Consider the following 19,871-nt stretch of genomic DNA (forward strand, 5'->3'; position numbering starts at 1 on the left):
TGCTTTTCGGAAGGAGAGGCTTCATAGAGACAGGAACTAGAGCGTTACTGATAGACTTGAAAGAGAGGTGCCGCAACAGTGTTAAATATGTGAAAAATATTGTGTTTTTTTTTAAACATTTCAAGCATTAAAACCTATTCTAGTAGACCCCAAAAACAAGTCTTTGAAAAAGAGCATAATAGGTCCCATTTAATGAATTATACATTTAATGACTTATTTTTGTAAATATTCTCTTCAAAAATATATACTAAATTTTAATTTAATTGCCATGACAGAATATGTACTTTTTTTTTTTTCGTTGTATCATATTTTGATCTCATATTTCTGTTCATGATCTCATATTTAAAACAATTTCCACTTCATAGTATGAAGGTTTTTGTAAACACAGCTTAGGAAATGTATGTTTTTCTCTTCTTTTCGCTTTCATAAAAGTAATTATAAGGTATGTCTTAAACATTTTTGAACCGTAATCCTGATATTTATCTCAGTATGACCTTGAAATGTTGCATTGTTTGACCTCAAGGTCAAGTCTTTGGTTTCTATCCTTTGCTGCAACAGCTCCAGCAGAAACTCTCAGTGCTGTAATTCAAGCTTCTCCTCTGTGATCAGTAATTGAAACCTCTGTCCTGTCCTCTGCTCTCAGTGCTTGGCTGCAGACACTCTGGCAGCGTATGGGATGAGCGAACAGTCTCGTATAGATGAACGAGGCCTGCAGGAGATCTGCCCTACCATGATACAGCAGTTGGACTCACAAGCATGCAAGACCCAACAGGACCAAGAGTCCGAGACCAGCCCCAGACCCACTTACGCTGAGGGTAAGACTGACTATCCATTGAGAGACTATGGATAATATTATTGATGTCTAATTTTTATTATCAGTCACAATGTTTTTAATCATAATACACTACGTGGCCAAAGGTATGTGTACACCCCTATTTGACTGTTTTTTAGCTATACCTATTAGTAACAAATAGGTACAATCAATTACACAGGTGTGCAGTCTCCTTAAACATTTAAATATGATATGCACAATAAAGTCAATTTATTGGCCATAAAGGCTGTCGGTTTTAAAATTGTTCAAGAATCACATATTTGTGTTACGTTCAGGTGTCAACATATTTTGGTCAAGTATCAAGGGTAATATGTGGCTTCTAATTGCTTTGCGTTGTGATGTTTGTGCACACTGTGAATGCCATGACACTTATTAACAGTTCTTGTAATGTTTTCTTTAAAACGCCATGTGCTGCACGTCCTTAGGTGACGCTGTGTGTTAAACTTTATCAACATAGATAAAGAGCAACATCTTGGCATATTTATAGCAGACTAGTCTAGTTCATATCTGTTGTACACTGTAGACAATCTTTGACTTGGCCATCAAATTGGGCTTCTAGGAAAAATACAGTGAGTCAGCTGGTTTTCTTTGAACTCTGACTGAGAGGGTCGGAAAAGTGCAGGTGTTCTCTTGTGTTGAGCCTTGATCTCCTGTTAAAGTCTGATAGGAATAGTCAAGTCTTTGAACACTGAAAAACATAGAAATGTTAATGAATTAGAAAACAAATTATCAACGTAACTTGCATTTATATTTATTTTTTTAAGAAAGACTGCACAAGCACATAAAACAATAGCTATACAATACAGTTCGTAAGTTCAGAGTCGGTAATATTACAATAGGTTGTTTGCACATGACGTCATTGTTGCACGCGAAATGCGGCTGGAGGGCAAGGAGTGATTTTTCTATATAGGAAACAAACTCAATATCCTATATATTACAAACTCAAAATTCCTATGTTTTGCTTCGTTTATGGTTGCTCAAATCTATCAAACCGAGAAACCACAATGAGCTTTTATCGGTTACGTAACTTATATCGTTTTTTAACTTTAAAAGTTGTCACCTTTTTTATAGCATTTTGCATCTGCTGATACTGAAATGAATGTGGATACCTGCTTACCTTTTTTGTTTTTGACTTTTTTTGTTTTTGGTTAAATAATTACATTCTTCATAGTATCGTTTGCAGGGAAGAGAAGATATTTTATCCCATTGCATGATCATTTGGTGTTTTCACTTCAGTTTTGTAGAATTCCGTTTACAATGTTGATTTGGTTACCGTGAAAACAGTGTCACGGGTTGGGCACGTGCTGCTGCTTCAGCCATCATATGGTAGAAAATATACAAATAAAAAAAATGTGTTCAACACAATGTGTTCTTTGTTGGAAGGGTGTAAATGTAACTGTAGTTTTACTGTTTTCTTTGTAAATATTCACTTTCCCATATGACCACGGAGGAGAATCGGATGGGCATTCAGCGGACAAACACCCATTTTTACAGTCTATGACAGACACCGACACAAACCCAGACCTGAACGCGGCGTGACGGCAACTTCACATTCTCTATACACATTAATATGATCACATTAATTTCGTGCGTCACCAGAACCACGTGATTGCAAATGACCTATTAAATATTACAATTTGAAATTACTTTCAACTTTATTATATCATGCTCATATAGGTAATGTGATGAAATAGGGTCATTCCTTGTCAACTCAGCCTGAGGTCCCCTGCTAGAAATTTTGATTTTGATACAAATAAAAAAATAAATAATAATAATAAATGAAGAAGTAATCCAAAATGTTAAATGCTGTGGATGTAAATGCTATGAATATTTACTGAGTAATCCACTATTTTGTAGAGGGGGGTCAAAATGACAATTTTCATCTGAGATTTGAGCAAATTAATTTAGAAAGATGACAGCGTTATCATTTTATTTTTACACAGAGATTAGTAGGTCCTTGTTGCATTATGTGCCAAACCTGCAAGACCTTCGTTCATCTTAGGAACACAAATTAAAATATTTTTGAAGCGTTCAGCGCTTCCAGGTTCTACGTCAGAATGCCGACTTATTATTGGCTGGCTCCTGCGTCAGCATCACACGCATGCATCATGCTGCTCACTTGTACAGCGTCGGACAATACTAAGTCGGCGTTCTGACGTAGAACCTGGAAGCGCTGAACGGAAACAGCGTAGAAGAATGACGGGGAGAGAAGATATTGTTGAATAAAGTCCTTATTTTTGTTTTGTTTTTGCGCACAAAAAGTATTCTCGTCGTTTCATAACATTGAAGTTGAACCACTGCAGTCACCTGGACTATTTTAACGATGTCTTTAGTACTTTTCTGGACCTTGAATGTGGTAATTTCATTGCTTTCTACGGGAGATAAAAAAAAACCCTCTTGGATTTCATCAAAAATATCTACATTTGTGTTCTGAAGATGAACCGAGGTCTTAAGGGTATGGAACAACATCAGGGTGAATACTTAATAACAGAAATTTTATTTTTGGGTGAGCTAACCCTTTAATATCCTGTTAAATTCGGGTTCTTAACAGACTTCTGTTTTTGGTATCTTCATTTTTAAGACCCAGCAGAGTCACATGCAGTGGCTTAAGTGCCCAAATACTTTTGGGGTCACTGTGTATATAGGTATAAATAGAATGTTTGCATTTATATGCTGGCATTTTAGACAATTTGGAAGAATGTTTTCTTGTCTTATCAAAATAAGATCTCTTGACTTTTAAAATGGCTAAGCTTGTATATTTCAGATGCCAGCAACATCTGGATTCAATCACAGTACTCTGGTCAGACAGGAGAGTCTGTGAGTTTAGAGAGTCTTTCAAAAGCTGAACTGAAATATCCCTTGTGTAGGCGACAGATATAAAAAGGCAAGACAGGGAGAGTTCAGAGAATTTCAGGGGCGTGTGTGAAGCCTGCTGGGACATTTCAGGAGAGAAAGTCATAGAGATGGAGAACAGGAAACAATTTCACATGTACTCTATAATCTGTGATTTTGTTATTTTTACAAACATTTCAAATCTGTGCAGATTTTCGTATTCACCATAAGCTAAAACAAACCATGTCTATAGCAGATAGATTTTATTTCATTTATTAAAATTCTTGTTTTTAATCAGACTGCATGTGACTCTTTGTGACTGAACGTGTTCAACATCTGTGCGCCGTATTTTCTGGCTCAGTGATATTTCCTGTCACCTCCTGTAGTTCTTTATCTGATAAACAAGGCATTTCTGGGTTTTGGCATTTCTTGTGCATCCTGGCAGCGGGAGAGGAAATGGAAGATGCCGCAGTGCCACTTCCCACCGGGATTCAAGAGACAAAGAGAGAGAGAAATGCGTTCTTTTAGAGATGAAGTCTTATAACTTCCTATTCTTAATGCAGTCGGTCCCATTCAGTTCTTAACAAAAAGTTCTGTACTGGCACCATGGTACAGTGATGGTGATACCTTTTGTACTGCGTATTACTGTGTTCATGTACCTAATAATTCCATGGTATATCTGGTTGTTTGTTTGAAGTGATCAGAAAAAAGTAGAGAATAGGATTAAGACAGGATGCATGCCAGACCCAAACCAGGATCATTTGCATAAGCGCCACAGCTCAGTGTGCATAAAATGTAACGTAGCATGTGCCAAAACTTCAAAAAGATTGCAATTATTTTTTTGTTTTTGTTTTTTGGTTCTGTCTCACCCTTCCCAATGCAGAATTTGGGAAGATTGAGGTGTTCATTTGGAGTCCCAAAAACGAAAAAGAAAAGAAAAAAGAAAGTACAGTGCTTTATAAAGCAATACTTTAAAGTTTAAACTAGTACATTTAAAAAAAATACCCCCCCTTTAATGTATCACACACAGTTTCTGCCAATCTCATGTTAATCTTGAGTAACTATAGAGTAGTAGTGCATCCTTCATATCTCCAAAAAGTCTTTAGTTTTATCATATTTATAAAAGATACATACACTGTACTGAATCTTTCCGAAAACAACCGAGCGCCTTGGAGGCGTGCCGTGTGAGCGGAGCTAAAGAGTGACGAGCACGCGCAGCTTTTGCGTAGAGACCATCTGTAGGCTATCAATGGTCAGCTAAACAAATGTATTTAAACACACACAATACAACATCGCATTATCCCTGGATAACTTTTGAATCACTATAATGAATATAGCGTATAATGAATTTATGAATTCACTATGTTTGTATTGTTTACATTATTTGCACTTAGGCCCCTATTGCCAACAAAACAGACATTTGAAGCAGTTTTACTCACCACCTGCGGTTCCGACTCATGACAGGGATCATTATCACTGTGACCGCTCCATCTTTCAGTTTCAAATGATCTGTAAATCCAGCGTCGAACTGGGCCTTGTTTATGAAACCATAAGCGCCGATCCTGAGGGCTTGAGCAGCCACGGAAAAACACAAGATATTCTCCATTCATTTTAACCAATAAAAAAGTGATTGCAACTATCAGTTTGTATGGTTATTTTAATAACAAATATTGAGAGCGCATCAGTGTAATGCGTGAGAACAAAACTCTCAGCTCCACTTAACGCTGGGTTCTTTGGGAAGCAAGGTTATCTTTCCCTCACAACCAAAAACACACTTCTTTTGTGAAGTCCTGTGACCTGTTCAGCACTGCCGATGACTTTTGTAAAACCGAACGCGCATTGATAGGCGTGCTTTTGCTCTCTCGCTCTGGTCAACGTGTGCTCACTCGCTCTTCCGGGAGAAGTACCTGTACAAGGAATTCCGACCTTTCTGATGTTACACAGGCACATACTCGAAAAAAAGACCGTGAAGTTTGAGGATTTGAGTATTTTTGGCACAGAAGTACTCCGTTATACGTCCAACTCGTTTTTTGAAACTTTGGCCATGTTTAGAATCCACCCCTTTAACCGTGTAAATTAAACAGTTTAAAATTCATTTTGCTCCTTATAAAAGCCAGATTGATGAATGTTTTTACAATAAACAACTTAAAAGGATAGTTCACCCCAAAAAATTCTGTCATAATTTACTCTTCTTCACACGTTTCAAAACTGTATGACTTTCTGTCTTCTGTTGAAATCAATAAGAAGGTATTTTAAAGAACATCGGTGTCCAAACAACATTGGCCCCCATTGACTTTCGTTGTATGGACAAATACTATAGTAATATATTACTATTGTAAAACTGCACTGTAAAATAAATGTAATTGAAAAATGAATATTTCATCAGTATATCCTTTTTTTATTTACAGTTGTAAAATTAAAATTGCATCTTAATTTCTTGACTTGCAAGAGTTAAACTCTCAAGCTTTTATTTTGGCAGAAAAGGAGACTAAGTTTTTGTGACAACAGGTTTACAAACCCTTCACATTACAAGTCTAGTGAAATCCTGTAATCATCTGTCCACAGAAATGTTGGAAATTATTTAAATGTGAAAACAAAGCCAAACTGGTGCTCATCACAGACTTTTGCAATTTGATAAGTGCTTGAAGCCATATCGTACTATTGATTTTAGTTCGATTGACATATGCTTTGCCAAAGCAATGTCACAAAAAACATCTTTTATGTTTTATGACAAGTGTAAATATATTTTCGAGTTATTATGAAACCGGTGTGACAGATTAGATGGGCCGCCACAGTCTAGGTTATTAAAATGATGACAGAATTTGCATTTTTGGGTGAACTATTTCTTTAAATAACTTTGAAAACCACCTAACTTGATATTTACATGCTTTTTTGGGTTTTCATAGTGAGATTATGTCTGATGTATCTGTGTATTGCTTTACAATAAACATCATCCCAAAGGTGCTTTACAGAAATAATAAATTTGAAAGAAAAATAGTGCGTTATAACTGTGTGTGGGGAAAAAATTTCCCTAAGACGTTGAAGTAGGTGAGAAAGTAACCAATTATCATGTATGTAAACACACCCAGTGACTCACTTTTTTTTTTTTTTTTTAACCGAAGGTTATGAATCCATATTACTGCTGTTATATGAAAGAAAGAGATTTCCTAAATGCATCAGTGTTTTTATGAATGATTTACTTCTTCTCTAGGTAAAGTGCTGACAGCTGTTCTCAGCTGTAAACAAATGCAGCTCTGTGGTTTTGGAGAAAGCCAGCTGATATATGATCTGTACACACACGTGCACCTGCCACGATCCACTCCCACATAATGGCATTCTCTCTCATACTGCACATGTGTCCATTCAGTGATGTATTGTGTGATGGATATCTTGTATTTCTAGGGATTCCAGTCCGACTGGGTGGAATACTAACAGAATAGTGCTGCCAGACTGAAATATATGCCATAATCCATGCGCACACAAAAGTTGTGGGATGTGTCTGCTGGGGTGTAATGTCATGTTATTAAAAGGTGTATGTATGTGTGTGTCCTGCAGTGTGGGGTTACTCAGTTTTGAGTGTGACTCTGGTTAGTGCATTCGCTTTGACCAGTGTTTTAGTGGTGCCCCTGATGAGGACTCGGTTCATGCACAGAACTCTCATCTATTTCATCGCACTGTCCATCGGAACGTTGTTGTCCACCGCCATCCTGCAGCTCCTGCCTGAGGTTCAGTATCCATCCACCCATTTCCACCCAAACACACCAAATCAACTGCGGATCAAGATTAATCTCAGAGGGGTGTCTGGAATTGTCGCCTTTTCCCTTCTTTCCTCTTTCACACAATGTTTTCTTCCTTTCAAACACAACAAAACACCCCTAACCACAGTAAAGACACATCTTTGTCTGGTGATTTCCTCTTCTTGAAGCTCTTCCTCTGCAGTTGCCTTTATTTCTTCCATGATTGTTCTGTTGGTACATCTTTTAGGACCATAAAAGCTGTTAAAAACCTTTGTTCAAGGTTTGTCTAACTTACTATAGCTGATCATTTTGAATTTAAGATTGAATCAGACGTTTACACAGTGTTTTTTAACGCCTTTTTTAGGGGAACATATTTTTAATAATCACATTGTTTTTTGTAAGGATATTTTATTTTATTGTGTTTTCCTTTTTTTTTTTTTTTTTTTTTTTTTTTTTTTTAATTATTCATTTATAGAGTGGATAATTTTATATTTAAGACTCCTTAAGGGCCTGGATAGAATCAGACATTTTTATTTTATTTTACATATTTGTTATTTATTTTATTTTATTTTATTTTATTTTAAACTTTGCATTTTTTGTTGCTTGAAAGTTTTGAAAAATGTCTTGAAATATGAAGGTTAAATTGGCAACAGCCAAGACAGTCGGGTTTGGTGAATGTACCTATAGGAGTGGTTTGGATTTTTGGTTTTAGATTGTCAAGTTAACCTAATATTCGATGTTTGTTCCACCACTTTTTTGGAGATGATCAATACCCCCTGCCCTAATTTGCCTCCACTGCTTTTCAAATTGTTCCTCTACCCCTGAATACTTTAAAGTAGACCACTAACACTCCATTTATTCACTAGCTCATCGGTTATGGAAATCCCATCCACATTAAAAGAGCTAATGAAGCGCTGCATGTCCCAGGATGTTTTTTGTTGGTTTGTTGGTGCTGTCGTAGCTCAAACAGACCTACAGATACACCTTGTGCTGGGTGTTGATGGCTCATTGACTGGTCAATGTAATTACAGGTGTTAGTAGTTCCTCTGTTGCCTCGGGAAGTTTAAGAATGTATGGACTGAGAGGAGGAGGGGAATGTTTAGTTATCCCATCAGGATTAATGACTTTCAGTAACCTTGTGTCTTAAGGCATCATTTGTTCTGTGATGGTCAACAGGAAGCCACCTCCCCCTACTTCCTCTGTGAATGAAACAATGGATTCTAGAATGTGAACAACATACGCTACCATTCAAAAGTTTGGAGGTTTTTTTTTTTTTTTTTTTTTAGAAATTAATGCTTTTATTCAGCAAGGATGCATTAAATTGATCAAAAGTGAAAGTAAAGATGTTACAAAAGATTTGTTTCGATGCTGATCTTTTGAACTTTTCATGAAAAATGAAATAAAGACTGAAAATTCAGCTTTGCCATCACAGGAAACATTTCACAATATTACTGTTTTATTTAATTTTTTTAAACTGTATTTTTGATCAAATAAATGCAGCCTTGCTTAGCATAAGAAACTTTTTTTTTTATAAAACGTAAAAAATAAATTGTATCAGCCCTAAACTTTTGAATGGCAGTGTAATAGCATGACTCTGGAATGTTTATGATTTATTATTGTTAATTAATTATATAAATGAACATGAGATCTACTGTAAATGCAGTTTATGAATGAGATTTGCATATTTCCTTCACATGTAAAAACTGTGTATGCATGAATTGATTTGATACTTCAGTGGCCCACAGAACTCCCTCAGGGAGTAAATCTCACAATTGAGATTATGAATATCAACCTTTCACCTAGTATTAATTATTCTGCTGATTAATTCAAATATTATTTCTTCTTTTCTCCCTTTCTTTTCCACCTCCCTTGTTTTCTCTCTCTCTCTCTCTCTCTCTCTCTCTCTTTTTTGGTTGTTTGGCCAGTTTGGGGGTATGGTTTCCTGTGTGTGACAGTGATATCTCTGTGTTCACTGGTCGGGGCGAGTGTGGTTCCCTTCATGAGGAAAACCTTTTACAAGCGGTTGCTGCTGTACTTCATAGCCCTGGCCATTGGTACTCTGTACTCCAACGCCCTCTTTCAACTAATCCCAGAGGTAGAGTGGACACGTGTGGGAAACGGGTTTATGGACGTGTGCCACACAACCAGACTCTTTCTAGAGTTCTAGATTTCTAGAAATCAAGATTTTCTAGAGATGGAAACGTTCTGGTTGAGTCTTTAAATGTTGAGTCTGACATTTAAAGGAATAGTTAGCTCAAAATGAAAACACTTCATTTACTTGCCCTCATGTTGTTCCAGACTTTCTGTAATGCAAATGAAAATATTTTATGCAACGTCAAAACTTTATCTCAAGTTCACCTAAAAATAATTGATTGTGTTTTTTCTCTCTGTATACAAATGATTTATTAGGGCCAGATTTGCTAATAGCTTGCACCAGCGCAAACCCTCTTTTAGTATTAAAAACTACTGTAAGGATTTACTAAAGACATACAGTGAGAAATTAGTGATGCATAGATGTGAAGACAGTTATTTTTGAGGTTGACCTTAAATCATTTTGTGTTTTGGAACAATGTGAGGGTGAGTAACTGATTACAGAATTTTCATTTTCAGATCAATATTTCTTTTAAACACAAATATAAATTTTCCCAGCCTCAGTGGTTCTTCCCAGCTGGAAGGCTAAAAAATAGAGTGAAACTTTGTATTGATTCATAGACAGAACACAGACTTCTTTTAAATGGGTCATGACATGGATTTTTTTTATTGTAACATGTTCATTGAGGTTTACCTATAATGTTAATATAGTTCTTTACACACACAAACAGATAAAATATATATATTTGTGGAAAAACGATTATTTTCAACCCTGATTCTGACCCTCTGTCTGAAATGATCCGTTTTTAAGGAGCGACTCCTTTAAGGCTTATCAGTAAACGGCCACTGTTATGATTAGCTAGCGTTATTGTGTAGGTAGTCTCTCGTAGCCAGACCTTCAGACTGTCAGCTGAAGGTCTAGGCTCCATCACAGCTTTCATTGGCCAAGGACCGCCCAAGAGGACATTTGACTGACATGTAAAGCAACCAATCAGTTTGTTTTGTTCCGCATCATGTTTAGGGGCGTGAAAATGTAAGTCGATATCCATACGATAACAGACCGGTGTGCATCTAATAAATTATTCATTCAAGAACATTGTGCAAGTTTACTGCAACAATGGAGCCGTAAACTTCACATACTTTTGAAAATCCAGCATTTAGTTGATCTGGTTAAGCGCTCATGTCACAGTTGTAAACACAATGGCTTTCTTCTTCCATTAAGGGGTTTGGCGTCACCGCGGCTTTGTTTCCAGGCGGACCGTTAAAGAGCGCGACACACGTCTCAAATCACAGACATATCTGATGAGTGCATGAACACAATAGCCAATCAGAGGTGTTTACGAATCCACTCAACAGCACTTGAAGCGTCACATTTTTAAAATTTCAGTACTGACTTGGTATTGAAGCCGGTACTTTTGACAACAATAGTGTCAACACCCATTCACTATTGCATGTGAACATTATCCACACAAGTCTGTCATTTACACACAAAGCATTGTGCCTTGGTTACAAAACAATCTGCTGTCAAATTCTCTGAACCAACATATAGTTATCCAGTTCCTTTATCCTTCCATTTACTCTTTTATTTGTCCTCTTGTCAGCAGACTAAAGCGCGTGGAGTACATCAGAAAATAAACAGGCATCTGTATACTGTATCCAGTGTAGACAGCGTCAGTGATTGTACTATTTTCTTTTGACACGACACTCACATCCAGTGTATGCAAATGTTAGTCGTTAAATGACTGAACGCCAGTGGGCAGGGCCTGTGGTGTGATGATGTATACCTATTCGTTGATGTCTTGCTCTGGAAGCAGGCATATGCAAATGTATTTGCCTGTGTGACATCACAGATCCCACAATATCAAAAGCCATTTTTGGAACTTGATTTAAATAAATGCTTTGTTTGTAACGAGGACGATGTTTTAATGGTGCAAAGACCTCTTATATGTTAAAAGATCAGGCAAATTTGATTTCTCATGTCATGACCCCTTTAAAATCATAGTAATGCCCATTCACTCTACATTTTTGAGGCAATGTGGCATGAAACTGGAGCACATAGTTTTTTTGTGAACTATTTAAATGAATGACCCAGTCTGGTCTAATTTGTTAAAATCACAAGGTGAAAAGCCAAGCAAAAAGGGGGGAATCCCTGAGGCATTAGTGAACTAGTACACAAAGACCCAGTCTAAAATAAATCCCATACTCACTCTTCTTGACTGCTAGTAGTTTCACCAAATGTGAAATAAATGAAGAATACTCGTACATCTTCTAATTTGGTAAATCATTTCTTGATTGTAACAGTACCATGTTTAAAGATGAAAGAGAGTCTCTTTCCCCATGTCTAGGAGAGTGATTAGGGGCATGTATTTGGATTGTATCTATACTAAACATATATAATGCACTGCACTGCACACATTCTGTTTTTAACATATTATATGCAGCCTACACTACTTAATGTTACACATACACTACAGTTCAAAGGTTTTGGGTCGATTTTTAAGAAGTCTCTTATATTTGATCAAAAATACAGTAAAAAAAACAAAAAACGTAATACTGTGAAATATTATTACGATTTAAAATAACAGTTTTCTATTTTAATATATTTTAAAATGTAATTTTTTCCTGTGATGGCAAAGCTAAAGCGGCAATTGCTTCAGTCTTCAATGTCACATGATCCTTCAGAAATATGCTGATTTGGTGCTCAAGAAACATTTCAAGAAACATTTCTTATCAATATTGAAAAAGTTATGCTGCTTAATATTCTTGTGGAAACCGTGATACTTACATTTTTTAGGATTCTTTGATTAATAGAAAGTTAAAAAGAATGGCTGTCAAAGTCCAAAAAAAAAAAGTCTGTACTGTCAAAAAAGTATTAAAAAAAAAAACGTACTGACCCCAAACTTTTGAACGGTAGTGCAGTTCAACATTTTACGTGTAATTTTTATTATAGTAAAAACCATTTTCATGATTTGAGATTAATAACAAATAATAAAATTTGAATAAAATTGTATTTGACATTTTAAAACATGCCTTTTTTTTATGTAGGCCTTTGGATTTGACCCTATGGAGGATTATTATGTGCCCAAGTCCGCTGTTGTGTTTGGAGGATTCTACCTGTTCTTTTTTACAGAGAAAGTCCTGAAGATGATCTTAAAGCCAAAGGACAAGGTGAGAATTTAGACTAATGGTCTGTATGAGTAAACCATGAAGTGATTGTTTTAGCAAATAGCTTTATCTGACATTGTCATTGTGACATGGGTTCCCAGTGACATCTAAAAAGTATTTAGTTGACAGCACAGAAAGGATGTTATTTTTAGAACAAAAAGTTCAAACTCATGAATTTTTGCATTGGAATGTGTGAACAGCATGTACAGAATGTGCATGTCTGGTTTTAGTTCCTCAAGGGCTACACTATTCATTTGTAGTATGCTTTATAAGACAATGTCCTCCAGTTAGATTTTAAAAAAACGAACTTAATACTCATTAAAATACATTAAGGGTTTTTATTGTAGTCTGTAATGGTTTAGGCAGAGCCAGCAAATCATTTTACATGCATCATGAGATTTATCATTAAACTCTTTGCTTTTGAGATTGTGATGGGTTGTAATGCAGCACCCTCTAGTGGAGAATTTTCTTTGCAAGCTTATTCACTGTCTGTTTCTTCTTGCCCTTCTTATCTAATTCTCCCTTTTGTTAGGGAGGGCATGGACACGGACACAGTCACTTCCCTGCAGAGCGCTATGCCAACTCCAATGGCGACTTGGAGGATGGTGTGATGGAGAAACTGCAGAATGGAGAGGCTGGAGGAGCATCTTTACCCAGAGTGGAAGGAGATGTTAGAGGGGTTGGAGAAGATGACAAGATGCTGAGCACTGGGCAGACTGTACAGGTGAAAAATAAATTAAACCTTAATCTCCTTCAATTGCTTAAATTGTATTTTCCAGTGGTATTACAAATCTCTCTCACACACACACACACACACACACACAAATCTGACAACAAATGTAATTATACTTTGTGGAATTAATTGATTGAGGCTTAATTGACTATTAACAACACCCATTATGTCTCTTAAAGACAACTTGAAATCCAAATTAACACTATTCAGATGGTATATTAAAGAAGACCTATTATGCTTTTTTTACATTTTCAACTTTCTTTAGTGTGTAATGTTGCTGTTTGAGCATGAAAAAGGTCTGCAAAGTTACAAAGCACAAAGTCTCTCCAAAGGGAATTATTCTCTATATCAGTTTTTTCTGAACTCCCTGAAACACCTCGAATGTACTCTTCAGTTTTCTTCCAAGAATGTACATGTCACAATATTCCTTATTTAAATAATTCCTGCCCAAGGCATGCGCAAAAAAAGGGGTCGAGGCCTGGTTGAGTTGCGTTGGTAGTGTTGAAACTGACCGTTATGGTAAGGGGTGTGACATTTCCGAAACACCCTCAAATCGGTTGACTAATCACAGCACACTGGTCCAGCCGACCAATCAGAGCACATTGTGCTTTTCAGAACGAGGGGCTTCATAGAGACAGGAACTAAGCAGAGCGTTGCTGACAGACTGGGAAAAGAGGTGCTCCAATAATGTAAAATATGTGAAAAGGAATGTGTTTTTTGAACATTCAACCATGAAAACCTATTCTAGTAGACCCCAAAAACAAGACTTTGAAAAAGGGCATAATATGGCCTCTTCAAGATTAATGTCGTGCCTGAATTACTGTAATTGTGAATTTCCAACTTGTAAAAACTGTCCAGGACACTTACTTTTCTCACTTGATAATGACTAATGGCATCATGTAAACTTGAGTTGCCATAGAAACAGTTTTTTCTGTCTCTGAGGATGTGACCAGCATCTCAGTGTTGTCATCTTGTAATTACCATCCTTTCAGCACAACTTGAATGCTGCATGATTCATCAGCGTCAGTGTGTGTGGTTGGGTTTTTAAGGGGGAAAAAAATGCATAACTTTCATTAAATGGCAACATCTCTAAAACAATTTTTTTTTTAATGTGAGCTAAAAGAACCCTGCAGGAGCTAAAAGATTATGGTTTTTATTTACACTACCGTGCAAAAATTTGGGGCCAGTAAGATTTTTTTTTTTTTAAGAAAATGTTTTTTGAGCACCAAATCAGCTTATTAGAATGATTTGTGAAGGATCATGTGACAAATTCAGGATTACATTACATTTTAAAATATATTAAAATAGAAACGTTATTTTAAAAAAATTAATACAATTACAGTTTATACTATTTTTTTGATAAAAATTTTGATAAAAAATATCTTACCCAAACTTTTAAACAGAAGTGTATATTGACTTCTTTTGTTTGTGTCCCTGACGCAGGACGCTCAGAGTTCAGGTGGTGCTGGAACGGGTGGATGTTATTGGCTGAAAGGCAGGGCATACTCTGACATCGGTACTCTGGCGTGGATGATCACTTTGAGCGACGGTCTCCATAATTTCATAGATGGTTTGGCTATCGGAGCCTCCTTCACTGCTTCTGTGTTCCAGGGCATCAGTACATCAGTGGCAATTCTGTGTGAGGAGTTTCCACATGAGTTGGGTGGGTATTACTGCTTCTTTAACACTTTAATGTGACCAATCAAAAATGGCCATAAACATGCTGAATGTGTTGTCATGCTCTGCTGCATCTGTGTGTTCAGGTGATTTTGTAATCCTGCTAAACGCTGGCATGAGCATCCAGCAGGCGCTGTTCTTTAACTTCCTGTCAGCGTGCTGCTGTTATCTGGGCATGGGCTTCGGCATCCTGGCTGGGAACAACTTCTCTCCTAACTGGATCTTTGCTCTAGCCGGGGGCATGTTCCTCTACATTGCACTGGCTGATATGGTAAGAGACATCATGCTGATCATGCTGGCTTTAAATTAGCTGGGTTTTGGGAATGGTGTGGATTTGATTAATTTTATTGATTCCTGAAGGTTTCTATGATTAATGAGGTGTAAAAGAAGTTAATACCAGTGCTATTGTAAACTAAAACTAAGAAAATTACTCATTTAAATACATGAAAAAAAAAATGAAATGAAAATTGAAATAATTTAATGACATTTAAAACTACACCTACACATTTAAAACTAAACTATATGAAATAATAATAAAAAAAATAATAATAATGGTAATTTACATGGGTGAAATTGTTTGGCTTGCATGTTTGTATGGAAAAATACATTCTTCCTGCAGATGGCGATATAGGCCCTGTTTACACATGGTATTAAAGGGTTAGTTCACACAAAAATGAAAATTGTAAGACTTTCGTTCATCTTTGGAACAGAAATGAAGATCTTTTAATGAAATCTGAGAGCTTTCTGTCCCTCTATTGACAGCTATGCAGCTAATACTTTGACGCTTTAAAAAGTTCATAACGAGATCGTAAAACTACTGTATTGTTCAGACGACCCTGATTATAACCTGTAGTTTTGAAACCTGGGTACCGTCAAACATCAAGTATGGGGGATGTTTGGTCCTGTCAGTGAGGCACCCAAACATGAGTCACGTGGCTCTTAGACAGTAAGCTTTTCTTTGACTGTTTGCATTTTTAAGACTGTCTTTTTGCACTTGCGAACTTCTAACATTACACTCTGACACATCGTATTTCTTGTCACACTTGTTTTACGCTTATTTGGCGCCACCTATTGTTGCGGGTGTATTATTGACGTAAAAGTCTAGACCCTGAATATAAGACGAACCTGTTTTTTCAGATGTATTTCTTATATTTGGAACAATATGGTAATCCATATGTATTTCGCTTTTTAGTCCAAATTTTCTGAAGAGACACGATTGCTTTATATGATGAACAGATTGAATTTAGGCTTTTATTCACATATAAACATTGATCAGGGAACATAAACAGAACCTCATTGGTTTTTGCAGAAGCTCAAATGTGCTGCGTAACATAAGAATGAACCTCATTGTTTCTCGTTTCTGGTTTCTAGCAAGCATGAGCTTCCATTTACCACAACTGATGTGTGAGTTGATGAATGTTTATATGTGAATATAAAGTGATCGTGTCTCTTCAGAAAATTTGGACTAATCCGGTAGCATATAAGCAGTAAAAATATAAGCTTACTCAATAACCATGAAAACAGAGAATGACATTACCCATAAGGTTATCCCAAAATTGATTCTGTTGAGTTTTATAATGTGTCTTACAATCCATGTGTCTCTATATTCCTTTGTCCATCTCTGCAGTTTCCAGAGATGAACGAGGTGAGTCGTGAAGAAGAGGAGGCCGGAGGAAGTGGCTCTCTGGTCACTTTCGCCATCCAGAACGCAGGACTGCTCACAGGATTTGCTATCATGCTTCTACTTACCATCTACTCTGGACAGATACAGCTTGGATAGCAGAGGACTTAAACACAAACTCAGACCCTGAGGGACTAACTCAGCACCTGGACTTAAACCTGAGACCTACTGGAACCTCCAGACTTAAATATGAGCCAGCTGTGCTGGCTTGTTTTAAAATGTTTGCCCAGCTGGACTAGGTCATGATGACATAAATTGAAATCTTATGGGCACAAACCCTGGACTGTTTGAATGAAGCTAGAATTAACTGACTTGTGAATTTTGCTTTAAATTCATCCAAAACCCAGACCTATGGATGGATGCTTTACCATTCATCTAGTTTAGGCCTTCTCTCGTTCTTTTGTCTCAAAGCTTTAGGACACAATGTCCCTGTACTGAGTGGATTCCAGTACCCTAACATGTACATCTGGGTAATTTTGTATTGATTTCTATGTTCTAATGTTAATTTTTTTTCAACAAAAAGTCTCTTTCTTTCGGAGACAGAGCACCTTTGTATTCCCGACCATGAGGATTAGAGTATTGTCCACTGACTGACATGTAACAGATGGGATAAAACTTGACTCATTTTAATGACATTTGGTCAAATGCAGGTTGTTTCTGATGCTTCAAACCAAATGGTTTTGTTTATTCAATAGAAAAAAATAAACAACGAAAAAGTAAAAATGCTTAGGGACAAGATATATAGATGCTATATAGACTAGTTAGTTGGCACTCATAATTCTACTGAACTGAACGTCACGTAGGTCACTTTAATCAAAGGTTACTCTGCACTGTTGCATAAGTAGCTTTTAGTTTAAATACAAAGCAGTGTCTGTTCACAAATTTATCCGTACTTAGTTTCTCCCCTCAACGTCATTCCATAATAGCAAGCAAAAAGCTTGAAACACTAAGGATTCATTTGTTATTGATTTTTTTTTTTTACTACTATAAGAAATAAGCAGAGACCAAGTTTCTTTGAGAGAAATCTCCTCCAACTTTTCTTTCCATTTATATGACCAGAATAATTGGTGCACATTTTTATTGTACCCTCCTCTCAACCTTGCATATTAATTGACAGACAGAAAAAAGATCACACCGACTTCAGTTTATAATTGCTCTCAATTTATCATGATGCTGGTTATTATTTATTAGATAATAAATACTCTTTAATAATATTTTCCACATCCTTTCATTTAATATGAATGCAGTACTCTTCATATTTTAAGAAATAATTAGGAAATGCAAGCAAAATGTGTGCATAAAGGTGGTGTCGTAGTGACTCTACAATAATACGATCATTCCTTATAACTTTCTGGTCGAACCTTACGATACGGTCCCATTGGTTAACTTTAGTTAACTACATTAGTAAACTAACAATGAAAAATGCTTCTAAATCATATATTAATCTTAGTTCATGTTCATTTCAGCATTTACTAATATATTATTAAAATCAAAAGTATCTGCTAAAATTATTTAATGTACCTGAGCTAACATTATCTAACAATGAACGGTTGTATTTGTATTAGCTAACATTATCAAAGATAAATAAACACTGTAATAATAAATATATTAGGCATTGCATTAACCAAAGTTAACAAATGGAACCTTATTGTACAGTGTTACACTTTTCCTTTATATATAGCACTACAGTACACTACTTAGAGCTCTTTGCTAATTTAGCATTTAGACTGACAGGACCCACTTGAATACATTTCGAATACCATTTAAAGCTGAAGTATGTAATTTCTGTGGCACTAGTTTATTCAAAAGTTATTGCAAAATCCTGACTGTTTGTTCGGATAGGTTCACACAAATGACTTATACCTTTGTTTCTGCATATTAAGATCGGATTTTAGTATTGAAAAAAGACACTTCAGCTTTAAAATGGCTTGAATTTTAGAAGTTAATTAGGACTGTTCTTATACATATGGTCTTATGATACAGATATGTTATATTTCTATGCAGCAAAATACAATTTAAATAGAACAAACTATGAAATTCATTAATTGATCTTGCGCTTCAGATCAACCTTTGCTCACAATACAGTAGATCCCCTGTTACGACTTTTGTCTTCCAGATAAAATGTATTCTTCCATTATGCTTCCATTGCTTAGTAATATTCTTAATATTCTGCATAAGGATTGAACCCGACACCCCAGTATGCTGTTTAGCAAACAGCTACACGATCATTCTGTTCATTGTTTGAAATGTAATTTTAGAACTGAATGTGAAGCATATGGTCAACAGATCTGAGTGTAACTTTTTTTCAGGGTTGTAATTGCATATTCTGTGCATTTAGACTATCAGCGTTACTTTTCTATAATGCCCCTTTGTCTGTTAAGTGTATGTAGAAGTTGCGAAGTTGTGCAGTACAAGTTAGTTGAAACCATTATTTCAGCTGGCGTCTTATTGCTATGCATTGACGTCCTCTGAAGTGAGTTTATGCCTTAAAGAGAGGAGGAAGTCTCAACACCATCATTTAGTGGGAAAAGTTTTAAGTTTTTGTACCTCATTTTAAATTCAGTGATATTTAAAGACTTTTGTAGTGTAGAATGTGTGTGAATGTTTGTGATTTTGCTATTGATTTATGTATTTTGTCATCAGTAATTGTATTTAAATGATAAGAGGGGAGCTGTTCTTTAAATTTTGTTGCTGTAAGAGAGTATGTGAGCAAATCAGCATCTCATTGTTTTATTTTCATAGTGGATGGTGGAGGCCAGTGTACCTGGCTATGATGAAGGCATTATGTTTATTACTGTAAACATCTTAAGTGTTTTGTGACTCATACTTGTGCAACATGTGAAATCTGATTGCTGGTAACTATTTTTTCTTTTTCTTTTGAAATATTAAGCCATGGGTTTTAAGTTCATCTTTTGTGCAATGGAAGAAAAAAAACATGATCCAAAACTGAAAGCTGTTGTTTCTCCTTCATTTGTATTGTCTCTCAATTTTAAGTAGCTGTGAGGCTAATTATTTTAGTGAATTATGATACTTTGACTATACAAATCATTTATAGTTAAATTGATGACAACTTTTATAAGCAACTTGAATTATTGATAATGCAGCTACGTATAAATATTCATG

General features: G+C 36.0%; 1 protein-coding gene across 3 annotated transcripts in view; it reads left to right on the forward strand.

The window, feature by feature from the left end:
- slc39a14 (solute carrier family 39 member 14) overlaps positions 1–19,700 on the forward strand; it is a 33,290-nt gene extending 13,590 nt beyond the window's left edge. For 2 of the 3 annotated variants that reach the window (XM_051894181.1, XM_051894179.1), the window contains exons 3-9: positions 644–815; positions 9,327–9,496; positions 12,538–12,660; positions 13,190–13,381; positions 14,834–15,053; positions 15,154–15,338; positions 16,695–19,700. In XM_051894181.1, coding sequence (XP_051750141.1) covers positions 644–815; positions 9,327–9,496; positions 12,538–12,660; positions 13,190–13,381; positions 14,834–15,053; positions 15,154–15,338; positions 16,695–16,847 — 1,215 coding nt within the window. In that variant the 3' untranslated portion in view covers positions 16,848–19,700. Of the gene's footprint in view, positions 1–643; positions 816–7,219; positions 7,390–9,326; positions 9,497–12,537; positions 12,661–13,189; positions 13,382–14,833; positions 15,054–15,153; positions 15,339–16,694 lie in introns of all 3 variants that reach the window. The other variant, XM_051894180.1, reaches the window with a different exon arrangement.
- Positions 19,701–19,871: the final 171 nt, after the last annotated feature.

The sequence above is a fragment of the Ctenopharyngodon idella genome, chromosome 5 (genome assembly GCF_019924925.1).
Source record: "Ctenopharyngodon idella isolate HZGC_01 chromosome 5, HZGC01, whole genome shotgun sequence".
NCBI lineage: Eukaryota > Metazoa > Chordata > Actinopteri > Cypriniformes > Xenocyprididae > Ctenopharyngodon > Ctenopharyngodon idella.